Raw genomic sequence first — 26328 nt, 5'->3', positions numbered from 1 at the left:
TATTGATAAATGTTTGAGTTGACCTGATCCTTCATAACTATCATTATTCTATTTTCCTCATAGAGTGAATAGCAGCATTAATAATAACTGACATTGAAAGACCGTCTTAAATAACTATTAGATTAGGAGAGAGGAGGTCAGGGTACTGAGTGGTATGTATTGAGCTGATGAGAGTGATTGGTGCTCAAGACACTTTTTAGTCTTCTGTTGATCCTGGTGGAGACAAACTAATGAAAATTAGAGATCTCATGGTGGTGGTCTGAGAGAGATTATGACAGCTGCCTTTGCTGGGACAGTGTAGTGTGCTTTGTTACATCCCCCGCGCCCCCGCCCCAGTCTTTTTAGTTGTTTTATACTTTGGTGTTTTCCGGAATGGATAACCTATTTAAACTAGGCCTGTGTGCTTTTACTCTTGTTTGTCTTTTATTCAAATCCTTCAGCTCAACAGTTTCATTTATCTCTTTATGAATATTAGGGGCCAAAAGGAAGTGAGGAAGCTACAAATGCAGTGCTAAATCAAGGGGTGTTTTTGGATATACCATAAAGCTGTGACATTGAAAAATGGTAGAAAACTTGGTACTCTAAAAATTGTGGCTTTTCTTGTTCTGTAGGATAGTTGATGCTTTTTTTTTAAGTGTAATTGCTTAGCTCTATAATCTTTTTAAAAAAATTTTTATTGAAGTATAGTTGATTTACAATGTTGTGCCAATCTCTGCTGTACAGCAAAGTGACTCAGTTATACACATATAGATGTTCTCTTTTTTATATTGTTTTCCATTATGGTTTATCCCAGGAGATTGGATATAGTTCCCTGTGCCTAGGACCTTGTTATTTATCCATTCTAAATGTAATAGTTTGCATCTACCAACCCCAAACTCCCAGTCCACCCCTCTCCTTCCCCCACTCCCCCTTGGCAACCACAAATCTGATCTTTATGTCTGTGAGTCTGTTTCTGTTTTGTAGATAAGTTCATTTGTGCCATATTTTATTATTTATTTTTTATTTTTTATTTTTTTGCGGTACGCGGGCCTCTCATTGTTGTGGCCTCTCCCGTTGCGGAGCACAGGCTCCGGACGCGCAGGCCCAGCGGCCATGGCTCATGGGCCCAGCCGCTCCGCGGCATGTGGGATCCCCCCGGACTGGGGCACAAACCCGTGTCCCCTGCATTGGCAGGTAGACTCTCAACCACTGCGCCACCAGGGAAGCCCTGTGCCATATTTTAGATTCCATATATAAGTGATATTATATGGTATTTGCCTTTCTCTTTCTGACTTACTTCACTTAGTATGATAGTCTCTAGGTCCATCCATGTTGTTACGAATGGCATTAGTTCATTCTTTTTTATGGCTGAGTAGTATTCCATTGTGCATATGTATCATATCTTCTTTATTCATTTCTCTGTCAGTGGACATTTAGGTGGTTTCTGTGTCTTGGCCACTGTGAATAGTGCTGCTATGAACATAGGGGTGCATATATCTTTTTGAATTATAGTTTTGTCTGGATATATGCCAAGGATTGGGATTGCTGGATCATATGGCAACTCTATTTTTAGCTTTTTGAGGAACCTCCATACTGTTTTCCACAGTGGCTGCACCAATTTACATTCCCACCAACAGTGTAGGAGGGTTCCCTTTTCTCCACACCAGCATTTGTTGTTTGTAGACTTTTTAAGTTTTATTTATTTAATTAATTTATTTTTTGCTGCGTTAGGTCTTCCTTGCTGTGTGTGGGCTTTCTTTAGTTGGCAGCGGGCAGGGGCTACTCTTTATTGTGGTGCGCGGGCTTCTCATTGCGGTGGCTTCTCTTGTTGCAGAGCACAGGCTCTAGGCGCACGGCTCCAGAGTGCAGGCTCAGTAGTTGTAGCACATGGGCTTAGTTGCTCCGCAGCATGTGGGATCTTCCTGGAACAGGGCTCCAACCTGTGTCCCCTCCATTAGCAGGCATATTCTTAACCACTGCACCACCAGGGAAGCCCTTACTTGTGGACTTTTTAATGATGGCCATTCTGACCGGTGTGAGGTGGTACTTCATTGTAGTTTTGATTTGCATTTCTCTAATAATTAGCAGTGTTGAGCATCTTTTCATGTGGCTATTGGCCATCAGTATGTCTTCTTTGGAGAAAAGTCTAGTTAGGTCTTCTGCCCATTTTTTGATTGGGTTGTTTTTTTGTTATTGAGTTGTATGACCTGTTTGTATAATTTGGAAATTAAGCCCTTTTCCATCACATCATTTGCAAATATTTTCTCCCAGTCTGTAGGTTGTCTTTTTGTTTATGGTTTCCTTTGCTGTGCAAAAGCTTAAAAGTTTGATTAGGTCCCACTTGTTTACTTTTGCTTTTATTTCTATTGCCTTGGGAGACTGACCTAAGAAAACATTGCTAGGATTTATGTCAGAATGTTTTGCTTACTTTTTCTTCTTGGAATTTTATGGTGTCATGTCTTATATTTAAGTCTTTACGCTCCATGGCTGTGATTTTAAAGGGCATGGGAGCTAGTGCCTTCATTTTACAGAATAAGGAAGGAAAAGAAGGCCCAAAGAAGTTCACACTATGCTCCCTAGCTAGTTTAATGGTATATCACAACTTGAGCAAAGGTCTCTTCATTTACCAATTTGTAAAAGACCATCTTTTTAACGGTATTAAGAAATAATATTTGGAATAGCTGCCATTCATAATCAGCTGGATTTCTATATTCTGAGTTTTCCTAGAGGTCTTCTAGATTAGTTTTGAGTTGCTTATAATAGTTCAATTTGGAAGGTGCAGGTTGGTTGAGTTGGTTCTTTTGTCTGACTTTGCAGATATGTATTCTAGAGGATTAGAGGCCTGGACATCATTTCAGCAAAAGGTACACTGGATATGTGGATCATCCAGGTCTGCCCCTTTGGCCAAGTGCCTTTAGTCTGAAATCTGCATTGGAAATGAGCTTCTAGGAACTTTTAATCCCATATGAAACTCAAGCCTTGGTTTGTTGTCTTTCCATAAACTAAGGAAAACTATGAGAGGTACACATGTAGAGAACTTGCCTTTTGTTGAGAGGCGTAATGTTTGTTTTTATGCCTTTCATGTGTCATGCATACTACTGCACCGCTGCTTGTGCTTTTTTTTTTTTTTTTTTTTTTTGTCTTACCAGTGCATACTGTGTCCAGGTCTTGAGGTAGTCCTAGTTCAAGGGTGCTCTTAGGACTTTAACTCATAGTTTTTGGACAGATGGACACAGTTCATAAGTAGCAATAATGAACATATTTGTGGGAGCATAAGATGCCAAAGAGACGTTCCTCATTGCTGATACTAAGGAATCAAAGTAGTTGCGGATTAACAGGAGAGGCTATACAATCATGGTTACTTTGAAATAAGAAACTTGAGTGTAACTTGCTAATGTCTGTAGATGTTTTTTCTACTTGAAGAATTGTTTGGGAAATGGGGACCATTATTACTTTAACCTAAGTTCTTCTCAGTTGAACATCATTAAGACCCTAATTCAATTAATCTCTGATTTAGAAATTTACATTATTCAAGGTTAATTTTAAAACCAGTGCTTATTTTATGGTGCTGTAGAGGTAGAAAGAAGGTACACAAGTTTGGCAAATATTTAAATTGAACTTGCATCATACTTTGAAATTTCCCTGTTAGTAAATTTTCTTATCTTTAGTCTTCATTAAAAGAAAGATTGAGGAGGGTAAGTAACATTGTTTTGTCTGTTTCATTAATGTTTCAGGTTAGTTACATTATAGTTTAAACCTAGGTTTGCTAGAGTAATTTTTTTTCTTTTTTTTTTTTTTTAGTCCATCAATGAACATAATACTTTGATTTTGGAAGAGGCACAATCTAGAACGGGGTTGGCAAACAGGCCACTGGGCCAAATCCAGCCTGCCTGCATGTTTTCGTACAGCCTGTGAACTAAGAATGATTTTATATTTTTAGATGGTTAAAAAAAATGAAAAGAATAATATTTTGTGACATGTTAGAAATTTCAACTTCATATCATTTTATGTCCATAAATAAAGTGTTATTGGAACACAGCTATGCTTGCTCATTCACAGTAGTCTGTGGCCCCTCCCGCCAGTCCTCCCTCCATCCCTCCCTCTCTCCCTCCCTTCCTTCCTTCCTTCCTCTCTTTCTCTCTCTTTCTTGCCTTTATTGAATTTGTTACAATATTGCTTCTGTTTTATGTTTTGGGTTTTGGCCAGGGAGGCATGTGGGATCTTAGCTCCCCAACCAGGGATCAAACCCACACCCCCTGCATTGGAAGGCGAAGTCTTAACCACTGGACCACCAGTGAAGTCCCTGTCTATGGCTGTTTTCACAAAAAAATGTTGGGAGTTGAGTAGTTGTGACAGAGACTGCAGGGCCTGCAAAGCCTAAAATACTTACTTTCTGTCTCTTTATAAAAAATTTGCATACGCTTGCTCCAGAGCACTAATGAACAATCATATATTGAGTGTCTCATTTTCAAGATTGCTTATGTACAGTTTTTAACTGTGTTACGTTTTCCAGAAAGCATGACCCATCCCAGTTTCATGCTTTTATATTATTATTATTATTTTTTTTTTAATTTACTTGTTTAGGGCCTTCCCTGGTGGAGCAGTGGTTGAGAGTCCGCCTGCCGATGCAGGGGACACGGGTTCGTGCCCCGGTCCGGGAAGATCCCACATGCCACGGAGCGGCTGGGCTCGTGAGCCATGGCCACTGAGCCTGTGCGTCCAGAGCCTGTGCTCCACAACGGGAGGGGCCACAACAGTGAGAGGCCCGCGTACCGCAAAAAAAAAAAAAAAAAAAAAAATTTGTTTATTCATTTATTTTTGGCTGCATTGGGTCTTTGTTGCTGCACGCGGGAGCTCTCTAGTTGCAGCGAGCAGGGGCTACTCTTTATTGTGATGCGTGGGCTTCTCATTGCTGTGGCTTTTCTTGTTGCGGAACACGGGCTCTAGGCGTGCGGGCTTCAGTAGTTGTGGCACATGGGCTCAGTAGTTGTGGCTCACAGGCTCTAGAGCTCAGGCTCAGTAGTTGTGGCGCCCGGGCTTCGTTGCTCCGCGGCATGTGGGATCTTCCTGGACCAGGGCTCAAACCCGTGTTCCCTGCATTGGCAGGCAGATTTTTAACCACTGTGCCACCAGGGAAGTCCCCAGTTTCATGCTTTTAGAGTGGCTTGGTAAGAAACCCCAACTTGGCATTAGAGTGGTGATATCACAGGTTGGAATAATTACTTGTATTTTATGTTTCTCTTTTTTTTTTTTGCGGTACGCGGGCCTCTCACTGTTGTGGCCTCTCCCGTTGCGGAGCACAGGCTCCGGACGCGCAGGCCCAGCGGCCATGGCTCACGGGCCCAGCCGCTCCACGGCATGTAGGATCTTCCCGGGCTGGGGCACGAACCCGTGTCCCCTGCATCAGCAGGCGGACTCTCAACCACTGCGCCACCAGGAAAGCCTCTGTTTCTCTTTTATAATAAGCTTTCAAGGAAAGAGTTTTAAACTTTCATATTGTTCTTCTCATACTAGTCAGGAGAACAGAATTTAACATGAGGAATTGGTTAAAAGCGTTTTTGGAGAACTAAGAAAATGAAAAGGGGACACTGAGGTAACAGAAAGGCAGAAGTAGCTACTTGCCCTAGGGCTGGGAGAAAAAAGGGAAGAGGGTGTGGTTACCAGAACCCAGAAGCCTGGAGTAGGGCCCCTCTTGGAGCTGAAATTTCCAAAGGAGGGGTATTGGACAACTGGTTCTTGTGTGTGAGGAATTGCAGCCAGGCTGGTCTGGGATTTTGGAAAAAAGGTAGAAACTGGAATCAGTGCCAGGATGAAATGCATTAATGGGTCCATACACATAGAAACTGTGACCAATAATAAGGAGCATATATATTCCTTCTTATTCTTCCAGCCTTTGATTCTTCCTCTAGCACATGCTATTGCTATCAAAGGAGAAATGTAGTTTATAGGGTCCTAATCATACTTTAACAAACTAGAGTGTGGAAAGTGTGGGCTAGAAGCTGGAAGAAATGTTTAATAAATGGCATGTGGTCTAAACATATTGAAAATTTCTCAAAGCCCCAGGTAAAAAATGATTGTAGTGTATTTTCAGGAATCTGGGAAGGAAGAAAGAAATCCGAAAAGATTTTTGGATGAGCACTGTGAAGCTTCTGGGAACCTTTTTGTTTGGTTTTGTTTTTTAAAGTCATAAGGTCTGTTTAATCCCCATACATTGCACTCTTCTGGAGGCATTGTTTTAAAGTGAAAGCCTGGCTTTCTGTTTTCCTTGGTCTGTTGGGTACGATAGGAGTGAAAGGAGTGAAGAATAGAACTTTATTAGCAGTTAAACCCTAACATACAGAAAGTGGACACTTTCTGTATATGCTTCAACTTAGCATTGTCTGCTACCCCAAAGTAGAAAAATAAATACTTTCTCATTGCAGTGGCTTCTCTTGTTTTGGAGCATGGGCTCTAGGCACTCAATTATCAATTACTTAGAAAGTAAGGGGTTCCAAATAGAATAAAGACAATTCGTGCATGTTCTGGTTTAGTGTTTCTCAAACTGTCTGTGGTGAAAGACCAGGGTTTTTTTTTTTTAATCAATTAATTTTATTTATTTATTTTTGGCTGCGTTGGGTTTTCATTGCTGCGCGCGGGCTTTCTCTAGTTGTGGTGAGCGGGGGCTATCTTCGTTGCCGTGCGCGGGCTTCTCATTGCAGTGGCTTTTCTTGTTGCGGAGCGTGGGCTCTAGGTACGTGGGCTTCCGTAGTTGTGGCTCGCGGGCTCTGGAGCGCAGGCTCAGTAGTTGTGGCGCATGGGCTTAGTTGCTCCGCAGCATCTGGGATCTTCCCGGACCAGGGCCCGAACCCGTGTACCCTGCATTGGCAGGCGGATTCCTAATCACTGCACCACCAGGGAAGCCCCATGTTTATTTTCTAGTAGTGAAGACTATTGTTAGAGAATATTTCAAATACGTAATTCAGATAGCTCACAGTTCTTATTTGTTGAGCACTATGTGGCAGGTGCTCCATGGAGGGTTTCACTTTTTATTTTTTTAACTGAAGTGTAGTAGATTTACAGTATTGTGTTAGTTTCAGGTGTACAGCATAGTGATTTGGTTTTTTTTGCAGATTATATTCCATTGTAGGTTATATTACAAGATACTGGGTATAATTCCCTGTGCTCTACAGTCAATCCCTGTTGCTTATCTATTTTATGTATAGTAGTTTGTATCTGTTAATCCTATACTCATTTGTCCCCTCCCCACCTTGGTAACCATAAATCTGTTTTCTGTGTCTGAGTCTCTTTCTGTTTTGTATAAAGATTCATTTGTATTATTTTTTAGATTGTACATATGATATCATATAGTATTTGTCTTTGTCCGATTTATTTCAGTAAGCATAATATTCTTTAGGTCCATCCACATTGCTACAAGTGGCAATGTTTCATTCTTTTTTATGGCTGAGTAATACTCCACTGTATGTATATATCCCATTGTCTTAAGCCAGTCTTCTGTTGATGGCACTTGGGTTGCTTCCGTGTCTTAGCTATTGTAAATAGTGCTGGTATGAACATTGGTGTATATGTATCTTTTTGAATTAGAGTTTTCATTTTTTCTGGATATATGCCCAGGAGTGGAATTGCTGGATCATACTGTATTCTATTTTTAGTTTTTTAAGGAACCTCTATACTGTTTTCCATAGTGGCTGCACGAAGTTACTTTCCCACCAACAGTGTATAAGGGTTCCCTTTACATCCTCTCTAACATTATTTGTAGACTTTTTGATGATGGGCATTCAGCCCTGTTTGAAGTGATAACCTTATTGTGCTTTTGATTTGCATTTCTCTAATAATTAGCAATGTTGAGCATCTTTTCATGTACCTGTTAGCCATCTGTATGTCTTTTTTGGGGGAAAATGTCTGTATTTAGGTCTTCTGCCCATATTTTGATTGGGTTCTTTCTGATACTGAGTTGTATAAGCTGTTTGTATGTTTTGAATATTAGCCCCTTGTCCGTTGCATTGTTTGCAGATATTTTCTGTACGGAGGATTTTAAATAGATATTTTCTGCTCATCATCTTTGAAGTAATTACAGTACTATCATCTCAGTTTTATAGATAATCTGTTTGGCCACCATTTCTCTTAGCATCTTAGGTTAAAAAGTGTTAAAAAGTATTGGAGTTGGTTTTCAAATCCAGTTTGACTGACTTTTCAAGCTTTTGCTCTTATATATTACTCTGTTATGCCTCCTCATCAGGTGTTTTGAAAACATATAATGGGGGAGAAAAGGAATTGGATGGAGCATGCCTTCTGGACAGAAGGCCCTAGAACAGAAAACTCTGGCTGAACCGTGTACTGGTTAGTGTTTACATAGTGTCAGCTTTGATTTTCAGTGCTGTCATCGGTGTAGATGGTAGGCATGAAAACCAGCTGTCTAGTTCAACTTCTGGGTATGGTATTAGTTACTGTTGTTAATTCTAAGTCATAGTCCTGTCATAGTCCTTTTATCATTTTATTTTACCCTTTGTTGTTTCTCTGTGAGGTGTGCATCTACCTTGTCAACTTGCAGTATTTCTTTGTCATAGAGCATAGGATTTGACCTCTTACAGTGAGTTGTTTATGTCACTTACTGCCCCTCTGTGATGGCGGGAATATTTTAGAGTGGCTAGGGACTTGACGGCTAGGGCTGTAGATGAGCTACATTTTCTAAATTGTAATATAGTATAACTTGACATTTGAGAAACAAAACAAAAAACTCATGGTGTAGAAGTTCTGATATAATTCTATTTTATGGAATAGCTAGCTTTATTATCATTATACATTATTATTATAATATAGTATTTATCTGGAATTTGGTATCTGGAAGTGGAAATTGCATCCAGACTTCTCATTTGCAAAATGATGTACAAAATACTCTATTGTTCTTAGGTTTACCTTGAGAACTCAAAAGATAATTTTCACACGAAATGAAAATTTAGCACAGTGGTGCCTTATCCAGAGAGATTGGCAGATGGGTGGAAAATGGATTCAAATATTCAGAATATTAATATTCTCCTTCCCAAACACAAAACAGTTTTATATTTACCATTGCTGAGTTTTTTGTTTTTTGTTTTTAAAGTCTCTCACCTTGAGTCTTTTCAAATAAAATGACTCTAAAGTAGGGACTTCCCTGGTGGTCCAGTGGCTAAGGTTCCACGCTCCCAATGCAGGGGGCCCAGGTTTGATCCCTGGTCAGGGAACTAGGTCCCACCTGCCGCATCTAAGAGTTCACATGCTGCAACTACAGATCCCACATGCCGCAACTAGGACCTGGGGCAGCCAAATAAATAAATAAATATATTTTTTTAAATGACTGTAAAGTAGAATTATGTATTGATGTTATTTGGCAAAAGTTAATTTATGGAAAATACTTCCCATCATAGCATAATGTTTACTATGGTTACATATTTATGATTTTTGGGGGGGGTTATTGTTGGGGAGTTAAATTCTTACAACCATAGAGATAAATGCTAAATCAGATGGGTGAATCCTGGTGATTACTTTTGCTTGGGTCAGGGGATTAATGCTTAGCCACAACCTGGTAAATGGGCCCTGATTGTGGGTAAGTGGGTGATTGGATACTAAAAGGAATACATATCTTTTGCCAGCATACTTCTCTGCTTGCTGCATGTGCACACATGGTCTCCTGTTGTTTACTTGTTTGGAGATTTGTTATCCTCTTTCATATTGCAATTAAACATTAAAAATTTTTTATTATGGAAAATTTCAAACATTCATACAAGAGAGAATGGTATAATGAATACCCTTGCCCCTGCCCAGTGTACTCATCCAGCTTCAACAGTTATTAGCATTTTGCCATTCTGGTTTCATCTGTCCCCTACTTTTTTGTTGTTGTTACTGGAATATTTTAAAGCATGCCAGATATTCTCTCATTTCATACTTTAATATATAGAAATAAGAGAAGCTTTAAAAATAACCACAATGCCATTATCATATCTAGTGCAATAGGCAGGAAATATTTAATGTTATTTAGTACATCATCCCTGTTCATTCTTTTTAAAAAAAAATAGTTATGTAATTTTTTTAAAGGATTTTTAAAAATATTTATTTAGTTGCATTAGGTCTTAGTTGTGGCACACGGCATCTTCGTTGCTGCATGCAGGATCTTTCATTGTGGCGCGTGGGCTCCACAGAGCGCTGGCTTAGTAGTTGTGGCACAAGGGCCCAGTTGCTCTGCGGCATGTGGGGTCCGAGTTCCCTGGCCAGGGATCGAACGTCCCTGCTTTGGAAGGTGGATTCTTAACCACTGGACCACCAGGGAAGTCCCATTATGTGATTACTAGATCTCAAATCTCTCTTAATGTGTGATAGTCTCCTTATATGTTTGCTATATATTTTTTTGAGACTGGTAGTTACATCAGACCCCTCACCCCCACGACTGCCAGTAGTTTATCAGTTACCTATTGCATCATATGTGGGGGGCACATACCCTGTTGTCTTACTCTTAGTGATGTCAGAATTAATCAGTGGATTCTGGTCTAGTCACTCTCATCCATTCATTACAAAGTTCCTCATCAAACTTTAATCTACTGGGTTTTGCTACCATTGATGATTGTTGCATTTATTATCTAGAATTCTGCTATAAAGTACAGCTGTTACTCACCATCTGTTTGATTGCCCTGAAACACAGACACATGATCATCAGGACTCTAGTTTGAACACTTCTATTCCTCTTTATTTCATGATACAGCCCCTTCTGTTAGGCAGATACATTGACTATTATACTGAATCAAAATACATTTCTCTGAAACTTTTTACCCTTTTCTCCTAGTTTTGTGTAATAGCTAATATTTGACTTAAAGAGCAAGGGCTCTGCAGTCAAACAGCCTGGATAATTGGCTCTGCCACTTTGCCAGCTATAACTGTAGGTTTCTTCATTTGTAAAAGTGGGAATACAAATACGTAGTATACCCTTCTTAGGTTTGAGGATCAGATGAGCTAGATGTATGTAAAGCATTTAACGAAGTACCTGAAAAATATTCTGTTAGCTACTTGTAATGGTGATGGTGGTCTAATAATGGGGCTATAAGACAGTAGTATACATAATGTAATGAGGTTACTGAGAACTACCTTCAGCTCTTTCTGCTGTGATTTATTGACTAGTAGTAAAAATGAATTTCAGCATTTATGCCTTCTGTGTTTTGAAGGTTATTTGGTAATGGATATCCCCTCTCCTACAATTTGCTAATGAGGAAAATAAAACAGATAATTTAAGAGATTTAACTCAAAGTAATAAATAAAAGTAGTGAAACTCATTTGTATGTAACAAGCCCTAAAATGTTCAAATTAGATCCCCATGCAGCCTAATTATGGGTTTTGGAGAACAAATTGCTTGAACAGGAGAACATAATTCACTTCATTCAAGTGTTCCTGCAAGCTGATTTGGAAGACAAATTTAGAAACAGATTTCAGGTATATACAGTTGTTAACATTCGGGATCATATTCTTGCCGTTCCTCACTGACTAGGAACTGTACAGCGAAACATTCGAGATCAGCTGTGTTTGTTTACAAAGTGATTTCTTGTTTAAAGAAAATAGCTTTACTTAATATCTATATAGACACTCGGCATTAAAGTTGCAACTGTTTGGGGGTATAAGAGTAGTTGATGAGTATGACTTGGGGGAGAGAAGTGCTGTTTTGACCTATATCAGAGATAGCTTTTTTTTTTTTTTTTGCAATACGCGGGCCTCTCACTGTTGTGGCCTCTCCCGTTGCGGAGCATAAATATTTACAATTGTTATATCTTCTTCTTGGATCGATCCCTTGATCATTATGTAGTGTCCTTCTTTGTCTCTTGTAATAGTCTTTATTTTAGAGTCTATTTTGTCTGATATGAGAATTGCTACTCCAGCTTTCTTTTGGTTTCCATTTGCATGGAATATCTTTTTCCATCCCCTCACTTTCAGTCTGTATGTGTCTCTAGGTGTGAAGTGGGTCTCTTGTAGACAGCATATATGTGGGCCTTTTTTTTGTATCCATTCAGCCAGTCTGTGTCCTTTGGTGGGAGCATTTAATCCATTTACATTTAAGGTAATTGTCGATATGTATGTTCCTATTCCCATTTTCTTAATTGTTTTGGGTTTGTTATTGTAGGTCTTTTCCTTCTCTTGTGTTTCTTGCCTAGAGAAGATCCTTTAACATTTGTTGTAAAGCTGGTATGGTGGTGCTGAACTCTCTCAGCTTTTGCTTGTCTGTAAAGGTTTTAATTTCTCCATCAAATCTGAATGAGATCCTTGCTGGGTAGAGAAATCTTGGTTGTAGGTTTTTCTCCTTCATCACTTTAAATATGTCCTGCCAGTCCCTTCTGGCTTGCAGAGTTTCTGCTGAAAGATCAGCTGTTAACCTTATGGGGATTCCCTTGTGTGTTACTTGTTGTTTTTCCCTTGCTGCTTTTAATATGTTTTCTTTGTATTTAATTTTTGACAGTTTGATTAATATGTGTCTTGGCATGTTTCTCCTTGGATTTATCCTGTATGGTACTCTCTGTGCTTCCTGGACTTGATTAACTATTTCCTTTTCCATATTAGGGAATTTTTCAGCTATAATCTCTTCAAATATTTTCTCAGTCCCTTTTTTTTCTCTTCTTCTTCTGGAACCCCTATAATTCGAATGTTGGTGCGTTTAATGTTGTCCCTGATGTCTCTGAGACTGTCCTCACTTCTTTTCATTCTTTTTTCTTTATTCTGCTCTGCAGTAGTTATTTCCACTGTTTTATCTTCCAGGTCACTTATCCGTTCTTCTGCCTAGTTATTCTGCTATTGACCCCTTCTAGAGTATTTTTAATTTCATTTATTGTGTTTTTCATCATTGCTTGTTTCATCTTTAGTTCTTCTAGGTCCTTGTTAAATGCTTCTTGCGTTTTTTCTATTTCCAAGATTTTGGATCATCTTTACTATCATTATTCTGAATTCTTTTGCAGGTAGACTGCCTATTTCCTCTTCATTTGTTAGGTCTGGTGGGTTTTTATCTTGCTCCTTCATCTGCTGTGTGTTTTTCTGTCTTCTCATTTTGCTTATCTTACTGTGTTTGGGGTCTCCTTTTTGCAGGCTGCAGGTTCATAGTTCCCGTTGTTTTTGGTGTCTGTCCCCAGTGGCTAAAGTTGGTTCAGTGGGTTGTGTAGGCTTCCTGGTGGAGGGGACTAGAGCCTGTGTTCTGGTGGATGAGGCTGGATCTCGTCTTTCTGGTGGGCAGGTCCACGTCTGGTGGTGTGTTTTGGGGTGTCTGTGGACTTATTATGATTTTGGGCAGCCTGTCTGCTAATGGGTGGGGTTGTGTTCCTGTCTTGCTAGTTGTTTGGCATAGGGTGTCCAGCACTGTAGCTTGCTGGTCGTTGAGCAAAGCTGGGTGTTGGTGTTGAGATGGAGATCTCTGGGAGGTTTTCGCCGTTTGATATTATGTGGAGCTGGGAGGTCTCTTGTGGACCAGTGTCCCGAAGTTGGCTTTCCCACCTCAGAGGCACAGCACTGACTCCTGGCTGCAGAGCCAAGAGCCTTTCATCCACACGGCTTAGAATAAAAGGGAGAAAAAGTAGAAAGAAAGAAAGAAAGAGGATAAAAGAACATAAAGTAAAGTTATTAAAATAAAAAATAATTATTAAGAAAAAAGTTATTTTTAAAAGTAAAAAAAAAAACAACAAAAAAACGGACAGATAGAACCCTAGGACAAATGGGGAAAGCAAAGCTATACAGACAGAATCTCACCCAGAAGCATACACATACACACTCACAAAAAGAGGGAAAGGGGAAAAAATAATAATCTTGCTCTCAAAGTCCACCTCTTCAATTTGGGATGATTCGTTGTCTATTCAGGCATTCCACAGATGCAGGGTACATCAAGTTGATTGTGGAGATTTAATCCTCTGCTCCTGAGACTGCTGGGAGAGATTTCCCTTTCTCTTCTTTGTTCGCACAGCTCCTGGGGTTCAGCTTTGGATGTGGCCCCGCCTCTGCGTGTAGGTCCCCGGAGGGCGTCTGTTCTTCCCTCAGACAGGACGGGGTTAAAGGAGCCGCTGATTCGGGGGCTCTGGCTCACTCAGGCCGGGGGGGAGGGAGGGGCACGATGCGGGGTGAGCCTGCGGCGGCAGAAGCCGGTGACGTCGCACCAGCCTGAGGCGCGCCGTGCGTTCTCCCGGGGAAGTTGTCCCTGGATCCCGGGACCCTGGCAGTGGCGGGCTGCACAGGCTCCCTGGAAGGCAGGTGGGGATAGTGACCTGTGCTCGCACACAGGCTTCTTGGTGGCGGCAGCAGCAGCCTTAGCGTCTCATGCCCGTCTCTGGGGTCCCCGCTGTTAGCCTCGGCTCGCGCCCGTCTCTGGAGCTCCTTTAAGCAGCGCTCTTAACCCCCTCTCCTCACGCACCAGGAAGCAAAGAGGGAAGAAAAAGTCTCTTGCCTCTTAGGCAGGTCCAGACATTTCCCCCCCGCCGGACTCCCTCCCGGCTAGGTGCACTAACCCCTTCAGGCTGTGTTCATGCCGCCAGTCCTCCCCCTGCGCTCCAACCGAAGCCGAGCCTCAGCTCCCAGCCCCGCCCACCCCGGCGGGTGAGCAGATAAGCCTCTCGGGCTAATGAGTGCGGGTCGGCACCAATCCTCTGTGCGGGAATCTCTCCGCTTTGCCCTCCGCACCCCTGTTGCTGTGCTCTCCGTCGCAGCACCGAAGCTTCCCGCCTCCGCCACCCGCAGTCTCCGCCCGCGAAGGGGCTTCCTAGTGTGTGGAAACCTTTCCTCCTTCACAGCTCCCTCCCATTGGTGCAGATCCCATCCCTATTCTTTTGTCTCTGTTTATTCTTTCTTTTGCCCTACCCAGGTACGTGGGGGAGTTTCTTGCCTTTTGGGAGGTCTGAGGTCTTCTGCCAGCGTTCAGTAGGTGTTCTGTAGGAGTTGTTCCACGTGTAGATGTATTTCTGATGTATCTGCTAGTGTTGGAGGGTCTCCTGCAGAGGCGGTGGGTGGCTGTGGCTCACTGTGAGGACAAGGACCCTGGCAGCAGAAGTTCTGGAAAGTATTCCTTGGTGTGAGCCCTCCCAGAGTCAAAAGTAATGTATTTGCTCATATATGCACACAATTTTTAGAAGGATGTACGAAACTTAACAATGGTTGCCACTACATAGAGAGATCTAATTTTAGTTGTATATCTTTTTGTATTACACAGTTTCCCCCTGCGTACATGTGTTACTTTTTCAAATAGAGAAGGAAAACTAGTTTAAAATGTTCTAAATTAAAATGAGGTAAAATCTGTCATTCTATACTTCTCTTGGTCATAGGTCCAAGTTTTGGAATTGAGCAAAATAAGACTATTTTATCTTGGAAGTTTTCTGATATTTTGAAATAAATCACTAAGGTTCTGTAAATCAGGGGTCCCCAACGCCTGGGCCAAGGACCGGTAGCGGTCCACAGCCTATTAGGAACCGGGCTGCACAGCAGGAGGTGAGCGGTGGGCCAGCGAGCAAAGCTTCATCTGCCGCTCCCCATCGCTCGCATTACTGCATGAGCCACCCCCCCACCCACACCACAGTCCGTGGAAAAATTGTCTTCCACGAAACTGGTCCCTGGTACCCAAAAGGTTGGGGACCACTGCTTTAAATTGTCTTTTATCCACAGTAAATAAAAATACTTCCGTTTTAACTATAAACATTTCTTGTGTAACATGGTATCTAGAATAGATTCTTACTATCCAACTTGTTTACATTTATGAATATTGTTGATATGGCCAAATATCTCTCATTATACCAGGCCTCCCTTTGGAAACTTTACTTATGTTCTAGCCTGAGAAGTTGGTTGGTTGTTGATTTAAATAATCATGTCATTCTTTGGTTCTTTGAGATTGCTATGACTAAAAGTCTTAATTAAGTGTTTTCCCACGTGTGTCCTGTGACCTAATAGAGATTTGTCTCTGCGTTGACATGGATTAGTCAGAATTCTTTATAGTTCTTCAGTAAGCTGCAGATCTGCATACTGTACGTTTTTGACAGAAAACTGGCTGCGGTATTCCTCTGGTTTTTCTTCTGTAGTAGCTTTTCAAAAGAAGAAATAAGGCACTCTAGCACAATCCCATGCTGGAGACTTAAATGCCTGTTTTTGCATGCCTCATTTTTTATGGCAGGGGCACAGGAGGCTCAGTACTCTTACCTGTGGCTTCCATACCCTTGTTCCAACAACTTTCCTTCAAAAACCCTATTCTTTGCTCTTGACATTATATTATTTACCAAAGCAAGTGTTCTTTTTTTTAAAAGAAAATAAATTTATTTATTTTTTATTTTTGGCTGTGTTGTGTCTTTGTTGCTGCACGCGGGCTTTCTCTAGTTGCAGCGAGCGGGGGCTACTCTTCGTTATGGTGTGTGCGCTTCTCATTGTGGTGGCTTCCCTTGTTGTGGAGCACGGTCTCTAGGCACGCGGGCTTCAGTAGTTGTGGCTTGCGGGCTCTAGAGCGCAGGCTCAGTAGTTGTGGCGCATGGGCATAGTTTCTCCGTTGCATGTGGGATCTTCCTCAACTCGGGATTGAACCCGTGTCCCCTGCATTGGCAGGCGGATTCTTAACTACTGCGCCACCAGGGAAGTCCCCGCAAGTGTTCTTTTATTAGAAACATTTGTGGCTGATTCTTGCTATTGATTATGGCCTCACAATTTCATTAATATCTTTAAAAAGGGCTTGTCCTCCTATTGCTGTGGCAGTCTACTCACCTGGCCACACCTAGGTATTATCTTCTGAAGGGTACTCCAACTCTGAAATATTAGTCTGACCATAATGTCCAATTCCTTCACGATACCCTTCTACTTCTCTTTCTGGTTTCCACCAAATCTACTCTTTGAAGCTGCTGCTATCTTGTCCCTACCCTGTTCCTTCAGTTTTTCAGCTTCCTTCAGATTTTACTCCCTATTCTATTATCTGTGGATCATTCTTGGGAATGCCTTCAATTCTCTCAGCCCCTTGCCGCCTTCTACCTCTCTTGTCCCACCCAAGTTGATAGAGTAACTCATCAGTTGTTTGTCCTCATTGCTTCTAGATAGCCTAATGCTGCAAGGGGAAGTAACATAAGTGTGCCAATGACTCTGATTATAAATTAGTAATTTCCAACTTGGGGCAGCAACATTGAAGATTATAGTCTGCTTCCATTTTTGTTCCCCACACTTGAATTTTTCCAAGTCTTTTACCTTGTCCCTGCCCCTAACTTTCAACTAATGATGTCAGAGAGAAATACAGGCCAAAAGGAATATTCTTGCTTTATTTTGAAACTTAACTATGTCTTTACTCATCTGTATCCCCTTCTCTCAAGATCATTCCCTCCTCCATCTTCCATTTTTTTCCTTTGATCTAAACACATCGTTTGCTCACCTGCTGTATTTATGATGGGGGGGGGAAGCAAGGTACAGAATGGCTTGTATGGTATGATTACTGTACTCAAAAAGAAAAACAAAAATCTCTGTTTTAACGCCCTCCCCACACACAAAAGAAGTGTTAGAAGGCTCTGTATACCAAGGTGTTTGCAGCAGTTGTCTCTGGATGGGTTGGATTGTGGACTTTTCTTTTTGCTTGTGTGTAATTTGATTTCTATTAACATGAAATGATTTTAAGATGAGAAAAATTGGATATTTTCCCCCATATTTTCTGTATGTGCTTATATTGTTTTTATTATAAATTTATTTTTAAAAATATTTATTTATTTGGCTGCACTGGGTCTTTGTTGCGGCATGCAGGGTCTTTGTTGAGGCATGCAGGGTCTTCGTTGCGTCATGCAGGATCTAGTTGCCTGACCAGGGATCAAACCCGGGCCCCCTGCATTGGGAGCGCAGAGTCTTAACCACTGGACCACCAGGGAAGTCCCCTTTTTGTTATAAATTTAAAAAATATTATCAAGTTATGGGAAGTGCCTTGCTATCTTTGTCAAGCAGTTTTCTGATTTCTGAATTGAAACTTTATTTCCTCCCCCCACATGCCCACTCAAGTCCCACATTTATAATGTTTCTTTAGCCCTTTGATCATGTGATCACTTTGATTACAGCTTGTCAGAATTCTTTTCACTTGTTTATCCAAAGTATAAGTGCTGAGACTTAGGAAATGGTTCTGGTAACCTCAGTATTTCCAGCACTTTGTGTGTATGGATACCGTGAAGACAACCACGAATGCTTTTTCTAAAACATCCACTGAAAAGAGGAGTACAAATACGAATGACATTCCAAATGCTTGGACATCCCCAGGTTCCTTTTCTGTTCTTTAAAAAAAATTTCACATGGTACTAATTTAAATTGAATGTAGTATGCCGTATTGTGGGACACAATTATTTTTTTTAATCACTAAGAAAGGAAAAAACTCTGCCAATTAGACTGTGATGTTATTGATAGTATGATGCATTGTGTAGAGGTGTTATACATGGGCAAAATGTATATCATAGAATTGATGAAATACAGCAGTTCTAAGGTCACATCTCTGTAGTCTTTGTGGTTTTAGAGTAGGAAAAAGTGTTTAACCCTGGCACTGCTTTAGATCTCATCCATGTATTGCCAACTTTGTTTCCCCTTCATTACTTTGTTTTGTATGGCTACCATGGACTCTGGTGAATGCACTGAATTACGGTGGAGTAAAGCCTACATTTAGGAAAAGGATTTTTAGTACATTTCTTTTAAGGGGCATTTAAGACAGATTATTGTACTCCAGTCTTGCCACATAGTCTATAGAGACACCGGCTTAAAATACAAATCTGGCTGTTATAGCGTAAAACCCTTTTGTATCTTCTCTTCCCCCAGTGTGCTTCAGTGCACTGGTATACACCAGACTTTTAGCTTTTGATTCCTCAGTCAGGACATAGTGTGGTTATCTTTGTTAGAATATAAGTGTGAGCTCAGAAAGCCACATGCTCTGATGTAGAGTGTAAACCTTGCATTAAGCAAAGGGACTGCTGAACAGATACCAGAACAGGTTGAGAACCACTAATTCATAAGATAAAATGTTTCTCATCATAAGAGACCTGGTCTCTGGACCTGGCCACTGCTCCCTACTTTGGCTAATTATTGGCTTCTTTCTGCCTTATGCTTTATACTCAGATAACATTATTTTATAGTTTCCTTGCTCATATTGTTCTATGTTTTAATCTCTATATCTTTGCCTGGGATCTTCCTTCGTTAAGGATCTCCCTTCAAGTTCATTCTTCAAAAACTAATTCTTCTTTTAGAAAGGATTCTTTGCATTCCTATCCTTCCACTAAACTGAGTTGCTTATCTTCCTCATTGCTGTTACATTTGTGCATATTTCTATCCTTGTATTTACTCCATTATGTTGGAATTACTTTTATAACAAAATTATATTTTGTATTTACAGGAAACTGTAAGAGCTTCTCGAGGGCAGGGACTCTGCTTTATTCACCTTTTCTCTCCATCACCTAGCACAGTGCATGACACTATCTTCATTAAACATTTGCTATGCTAAATGTAACTAAGGCTGTGAAGAACGGACAGCCTATATAGAATATACCTGGAGGTTGTAGGTATCCTAAGTTTTAATAAAAAACAACTTACATTTCAATCGGTTTTAAGTATTTATGATTTCTTTTTATTCTTTTGCATGCTTTCTTGGCTGGATGACAATAGAGAAGAAGAAAATGAGGTATGTATAATTTAATTAGATATTCAGCGATTATGAGCTTGAAAACATTCAAAATTTAGCTATCATTTTGAATGTGAAATGAAGTAATAGTTTTTGCTTAGTTTTGTTTTTGGATCTATAGTAATTCATTCCAGTGAGGGATGTTGTATATCTCAAGAAAATGGTTTTTAGACTTCGGAGTTTCAAGAGCTTTAGTCAAGGTAAAGGAAGCTGGCAACTTTGGAGACAAGCTTTTTACCTGTTTTTACGCATTGAGCTTCCATGTAAAATTCAATTTGAAAAGTGAATTTTCTTTCTTAAAAAGTATTTGAAGACCACTGCTCTGTGATAATGCATGTGAAAACATTTGCTTTCCCACTTGAATGGTAACTGTATAATTTTGAAAACTGATCTCAGATTTTACCATGTTGAAGTGGAAAACTGTTCTCTTAAATAGCCAGACTTGATTAAAGAATGTCAGTTAGAAAAATGTTGTAGATGGCAAATGTACTATCTTTAATTTAGGCTTGAGTTTGTTGCTATAGACTTTTCTGCTGTTCTGTCTACAACCGAGGTTATGCCTTTAACTTCTAACGCCCATCAGTTCCTTTGGTGGTTTGGCAAATAAAGAAGGGTGAAGTCTTCTTAGATGTATACTTTGTAGTTGTCGTTCACGGTAGGATCAGACTATAAATCAGCATGGCCTGGGTGTGTGGGGCCCAGGCAGATGCAGTAGTAGTGTGCCAGGACAGAGTAATTTCCAGGAAGGCAGAAAGGCCTGGTCCCCATTTGGTTACCTCATCTGTGAAATGAGTGAGATGGGAGACTGCTCTATACCGGTGATTTCCCAAATCTAGGAGGTCCCTCAGAATTGCCTGAGATGCTTGTTCTCAAAAAACAAAACAAACTAAACTTTCTTATTCACCTTAGAGCTATTGAATTGTTATTTCCTGGAGTTTTGTCACAGATCTATATGTCTACCAAGTACCCAAGTGATTCTATGTGATACCAGAAGGCCACTGGTTATAATGACTTCTGATGTTTCTTCTCAGATAGGACACAAGAACAAAATATTTTCATTACTGAGATGTTAGCTGTTGCTCTCTATCCACATGTCCTCTTGTAGTGTATCTTGAAATACACATCAGATTATTTTTTAAATTCTCATTAAAAATTCTGCCTGGAAAATAGTTATAAAACTGGATAAAATTCTTTAAGATAAGAATGGAAAAATATAGATAATTGTTGAAACTGAGGATGTTTACTTAGAGGTTTATTAAACTATTCTCTGTACTTTTGGGTATGTTTGAAAATTTCCATAATAAAGAGTTTTTAAAAATGCATATATAGCTTAATGAAAGTCATGCTGTTTGTCATTAAAAAGGACTTTTCATTTCCCTTACATTTTAAACTGTGATGCTAGCCATTTGAAAGTAACTTTATTGTAGTAGTAACTGCTTTTTTTGTTCATTTATAGGCAAAGATTGAAAATGTGCAGAAAACAGGTTTCATCAAAGGACCAATGTTCAAAGGTGTTGCTTCTAGTCGGTTTTTGCCCAAAGGCACCAAGACAAAAGTTAATTTGGAGGAACAGGGACGACAGAAGGTGTCATTCAGCTTCAGCCTTACAAAGAAAACTTTGCAGAACAGGTTTCTGACGGCACTTGGCAGTGAAAAGCAAAATGATACTCCAAATTCCCCAGTTGTACCTCTTCAAGTAGACTCGTCCCCTAAAATTAAAATGGACATTGGAGATACATTATCTACTACAGAAGAATCTTCCCCACCGAAATCAAGGGTAGAATTGGGCAAAATCCATTTTAAGAAACATCTGCTTCATGTAACATCCAGGCCACTGCTGACTTCTACCACAGCAGTGGCATCTCCCTCTCCTCCCATAGTACCATTACCAGCAGTCATAGCAGAATCAACAACTGTAGACTCGCCACCCTCATCTCCACCTCCACCACCTCCACCTCCCCAAGCCACAACACCCTCATTACCAGCACCAGTAACAGAGCCAGTGGCCTTGCCACACACACCAGTGACAGTTCTGATGACAGCACCAGTAGATGTAGCTGCTAGAGCGTTGAAGGAACCACCAGTTACAATTGTACCAGAATCATCAGAAGTGGACACTAAGCAGGACCCTGTATCTAATAGTTCAGAAGAACACATAACTCACAGTTTGAATGAGCAAGCAGATATTCCTTCACAAAAAGAAGATTCCCATATTGGGAAGGAAGAAGAAATTCCAGATAGTTCTAAGAGTAGTCTGGGCTCTAAAAAAACAAGTTCTAAGAAGAAATCCTCACAATCTGAAGGCACCTTTCTTGGTTCAGAATCTGATGAAGATTCTGTACGGACTTCCTCAAGTCAAAGATCACATGATTTAAAATTTTCAGCCAACATTGAAAAAGAAAGAGATTCAAAAAAGAGCTTAGCAACTTTAAAAAGTGAGGATTTAGGGAAATCTTCACGATCTAAAACAGAGAGAGATGATAAATATTTTAGCTACTCAAAACTTGAAAGAGATACTCGTTATATATCTTCTCGCTGTAGATCAGAGAGAGAGCGAAGGCGGAGCAGGTCTCGTTCTAGATCTGACAGAGGTTCTAGAATTAGTTCATCCTATTCTCGGTCAGAACGATCCCATTATTATGACTCTGATCGTCGCTACCATAGGAGTTCCCCTTATCGAGAGAGGGCACGCTATTCTCGGCCATATACAGATAACAGGGCAAGAGAAAGTTCTGACTCAGAAGATGAGTATAAGAAGACATACTCAAGGCGCACCTCATCTCATTCTTCCTCTTACAGAGACCTAAGGACACCATCCTCCTATTCTAAATCTGATCGAGACTGTAAAACTGAGTCCTCTTACTTAGAGATGGAGAAAAGAGGAAAGTATTCCTCAAAATTAGAAAGAGAATCCAAAAGGACTTCAGAAAATGAAGCAATGAAAAGATGTTGTTCTCCCACTAATGAACTGGGATTCCGACGGGGGTCATCATATTCCAAGCACGGTAACAGTGCTTCCCGTTATAAATCTGCCCCTTCAAAACCTGCACCCAAGTCTGATAAATTTAAAAATTCTTTCTGTTGTACAGAATTGAATGAGGAAATCAAACAGTCTCATTCTTTTAGTTTACAGACTCCTTGTTCAAAAGGTAGTGAATTAAGAATGATTAGTAAAGTTCCTGAAAGAGAGAAGATTGGGTCTCCATCTCCATCAAATCGATTAAATGATTCACCTACTTTTAAAAAGCTAGATGAGTTACCTGTTTTTAAGTCTGAATTTATAGGACATGATAGCCATGATAGTATTAAGGAATTAGACTCTCTATGTAAAGTGAAGAATGATCAATTAAGAAGTTATTGTCCCACAGAATTTAATATAAATGGATCTCCTGGGGCAGAATCTGATTTGGCAACATTTTGCACTTCTAAACGTGACACTGTTTTGATGTCTTCTGATGATAGTGTGACTGGATCAGAGGTATCCCCTTTGGTCAAAACGTGCATGCTTTCATCAAATGGATTTCAAAATATTAATAGATGTAAAGAAAAAGACTTGGATGATACTCGCATGCAGCATAGTAAGTCAGAAAGCCCATTTAGAGAAACAGAACCTCCAGTGTCGCCACACCAGGATCAACTCATATCTTTGCCAGTCATGACTATAGATTACTCCAAAACAGTAGGTAAAGAACCAGTTGATGTGAGAGTTTCTTGCTGTAAAACCAAAGATTCAGATATATACTGTACTTCAAACGACAGCCGCCCTTCTTTGTGTCATTCCGGAGCTGAAAATACTGAGCCTTTATTAACAAAGATTTCTTCAAATAGCTTTATGAACATGCATTTGAAATCAAAAACAGTTATATGTGATAATGGAAGTCTGACAGATCAGCACTCAAAATTTGCATGTGGAGAATATAAGCAGAGTGTTGGTAGTACTAGTTCAGCTTCTATTAATCATTTTGATGATTTATATCAACCTACAGGGAGCTCATGTATTGCTTCATCTCTTCAGAGTCTTCCACCAGGAATAAAAGTAGACAGTTTAACTCTCTTGCAATGTGGAGATAATACATCTTCAGTTTTGGATGCTGTGCTGAAGAGTAAAAGCTCAGAGTTTTTAAAGCATGCAGAGAAAGAAATAATAGAAGTAGGTAGTGGCCTTCCTGATTCAGGAAGAGGATTTGCTTCCTGGGAAAGCAGGCATAATAATGGACTATCTGGGAAATGTGTGCAAGAGGCTCAAGAAGAAGGGAATTCCATACTGCCTGATAGAAGAGGAAGACCAGAAATCTCTTTAGATGAAGAAGGTGGAAGAGGACATGCACATACTTCTGATGATTCAGAAGTTGTATTTTCTTCTTGTGATTTGAATTTAATCATGGAGGACAGTGATGGTGTAGCATATACCTTAAAATGTGACAGTAGTGGTCATGCCTCAGAGATTGTATCTACTGTCCATGAAGATTATTCTGGTTCTTCCGAAAGTTCAAGTGATGAAAGTGATTCAGAAGATACAGATTCTGATGATAGCAGTATTCCAAGAAACCGTCTTCAGTCTGTTGTGGTTGTGCCAAAGAATTCTACTTTGCCCATGGAAGAAACAAGTCCTTGTTCTTCTCGGAGCAGTCAAAGTTACAGACACTATTCTGACCACTGGGAAGATGAGCGATTGGAGCCAAGGAGGCATTCATATGAGGAAAAATTTGAGAGTATAGCAAGTAAAGCCTGTCCTCAAACTGAGAAGTTCTTCTTTCATAAAGCAACAGAGAAGAATTCAGAAATTTCTTTTATACAGCCCAGCCGAAAACAGATAGATAATCACATGTCTGAAATTGCTCATTCTCAGAGTGATGGGGTTGATAGTACAAGTCATACAGACATAAAATCTGACCCTCTAGGTCATCCAAATTCTGAGGAAGCAGTGAAAGTCAAAATAACTTCTAGGCAGCAAGAAGAGCTGCCAGTTTATTCTTCTGATGATTTTGAAGATGTCTCAAGTAAGTCTCGGCAACAGACCACTTTCCCTAACAGGCCAGATAGTAGACTGGGAAAAACAGAGTCAAATTTTTCTTCTTGTGAGATCTCCCGAGTGGATGGTTTCCGTTCATCAGAAGAGCTCAGAAATCTAGGGTGGGACTTCTCTCAACAAGAAAAGCCTACTACCACATATCAGCAACCTGACAGCAGCTATGGAGCCTGTGGTGGACACAAGTATCAGCAAAGTGCAGAACAGTATAGTGGGACACGTAATTACTGGCAAGGCAATGGCTACTGGGATCCAAGATCAGCAGGTAGACCGCCTGGAACTGGGGTTGTGTATGATCGAATTCAAGGGCAGGTACCAGATTCCTTAACAGATGACCGTGAAGAGGAGGAGAATTGGGATCAACGTGGAGGATCTCACTTTTCAAGCCAGTCCAGTAAATTTTTTCTGTCCCTTCAGAAGGACAAGGGGTCCGTGCAAGCACCTGAAATAAGCAGCAATTCCATTAAGGACTCTTTAGCTGTGAATGAGAAGAAAGATCTTTCAAAAAACTTAGAAAAAAATGATATGAAAGATAGAGGGCCTCTTAAAAAAAGGAGACAGGAATTGGAGAGTGATTCTGAAAGTGATGGTGAGCTTCAGGACAGAAAGAAAGTTAGAGTGGAGGTAGAGCAGGGAGAGACAGCAGTGCCTCTAGGCTCAGCATTGGTTGGGCCTTCGTGCGTCATGGAGGACTTCAGGGACCCACAGCGGTGGAAGGAATGTGCCAAACAAGGGAAGATGCCTTGTTACTTTGATCTGATTGAAGAAAATGTTTATTTAACAGAAAGGTAAGCCAAATTAGTACTTGTTGGACAAGTATTAACCTCGTTTTGTAGGAAAAAAATTAACTTTCTAAAGTTCAGAATATATGAGCTCAATTGTATGAAATATGGTTGTGTGATAAAATGTAACTTAAAAAATTTTTAAAGTGTATTTACCTATTTAGATTTGATGGTGTACAGTCCCCCAATTTCCCCCCACCCCACCCCACGCACAGGAAGGGGATGTCTAAATTTTTTTTTTTTGGTCCCATTACCTCTTTGGTTCTAGAAGTACATTAAAAAAAGTATATAGACCAGCCCAGTTTTTCTTAAATTTCTTTTACATGTGAAACTGTGGCAGAAAGTGAAACAAAACTCCAGCAAAATAGTCTGCTTTTAGAGAAGAAAAAAGTTAACGTTGGATTTTTTTTTCCTTACTTCATTCTGAACATTTTTTTTAACATCTTCATTGGAGTATAATTGCTTTACAATGGTGTGTTAGTTTCTGCTGTATAACAAAGTGAATCAGCTATATAGATACATATATCCCCATATCTCCTCCCTCTTGCGTCTCCCTCCCACTCTCCTGATACTATCCCACCCCTCTAGGTGGACACAAAGCACTGAGCTGACCTCCCTGTGCTATGCGGCTGCTTCCCACTAGATATCTGTTGTACATTTGGTAGTGTATGTATGTCCATGCCACTCTCTCACTTCGTCCCAGCTTACCCTTCCCCCTCCCGGTGTCCTCAAGTCCAATCTCTACGTCTGTGTTTTTATTCCTGTCCTGCCCATAGGTTCTTAAGAACCTTTTTTTTAGATTCCATATATATGTGTTAGCATACGGTATTTGTTTTTCTCTTTCTGACTTCACTGTATGACAGTCTCTAGGTCCATCCACGTCACTAGAAATAACTCAACTTCGT

General features: G+C 40.3%; 1 protein-coding gene across 8 annotated transcripts in view; it reads left to right on the top strand.

The window, feature by feature from the left end:
- Window positions 1-26328, top strand: part of SETD2 (SET domain containing 2, histone lysine methyltransferase) — a 113557-nt gene that overhangs the window by 9151 nt on the left and 78078 nt on the right. For 7 of the 8 annotated variants that reach the window (XR_016394474.1, XM_089918073.1, XM_089918069.1 and 4 more), the window contains exons 2-3: window positions 19574-19612; window positions 21069-25429. Coding sequence is in view for 7 of the 8 variants with exons in the window: in XM_089918073.1 (XP_089774199.1) it covers window positions 19574-19612; window positions 21069-25429 (4400 nt within the window). In the remaining variant the exon portion in view is untranslated. The remainder of the gene's footprint in view (window positions 1-19573; window positions 19613-21068; window positions 25430-26328) is intronic. The other variant, XM_022573298.3, reaches the window with a different exon arrangement.

Source organism: Delphinapterus leucas, chromosome 10, assembly GCF_059928025.1.
Source record: "Delphinapterus leucas isolate spDelLeu-1000000601 "Yukka" chromosome 10, BTC_Dleu_Yukka2, whole genome shotgun sequence".
Classification (NCBI taxonomy): domain Eukaryota; kingdom Metazoa; phylum Chordata; class Mammalia; order Artiodactyla; family Monodontidae; genus Delphinapterus; species Delphinapterus leucas.
Note: the sequence above shows the minus strand (reverse complement) of the source record. Positions and strands in the feature narration are given on the sequence as shown.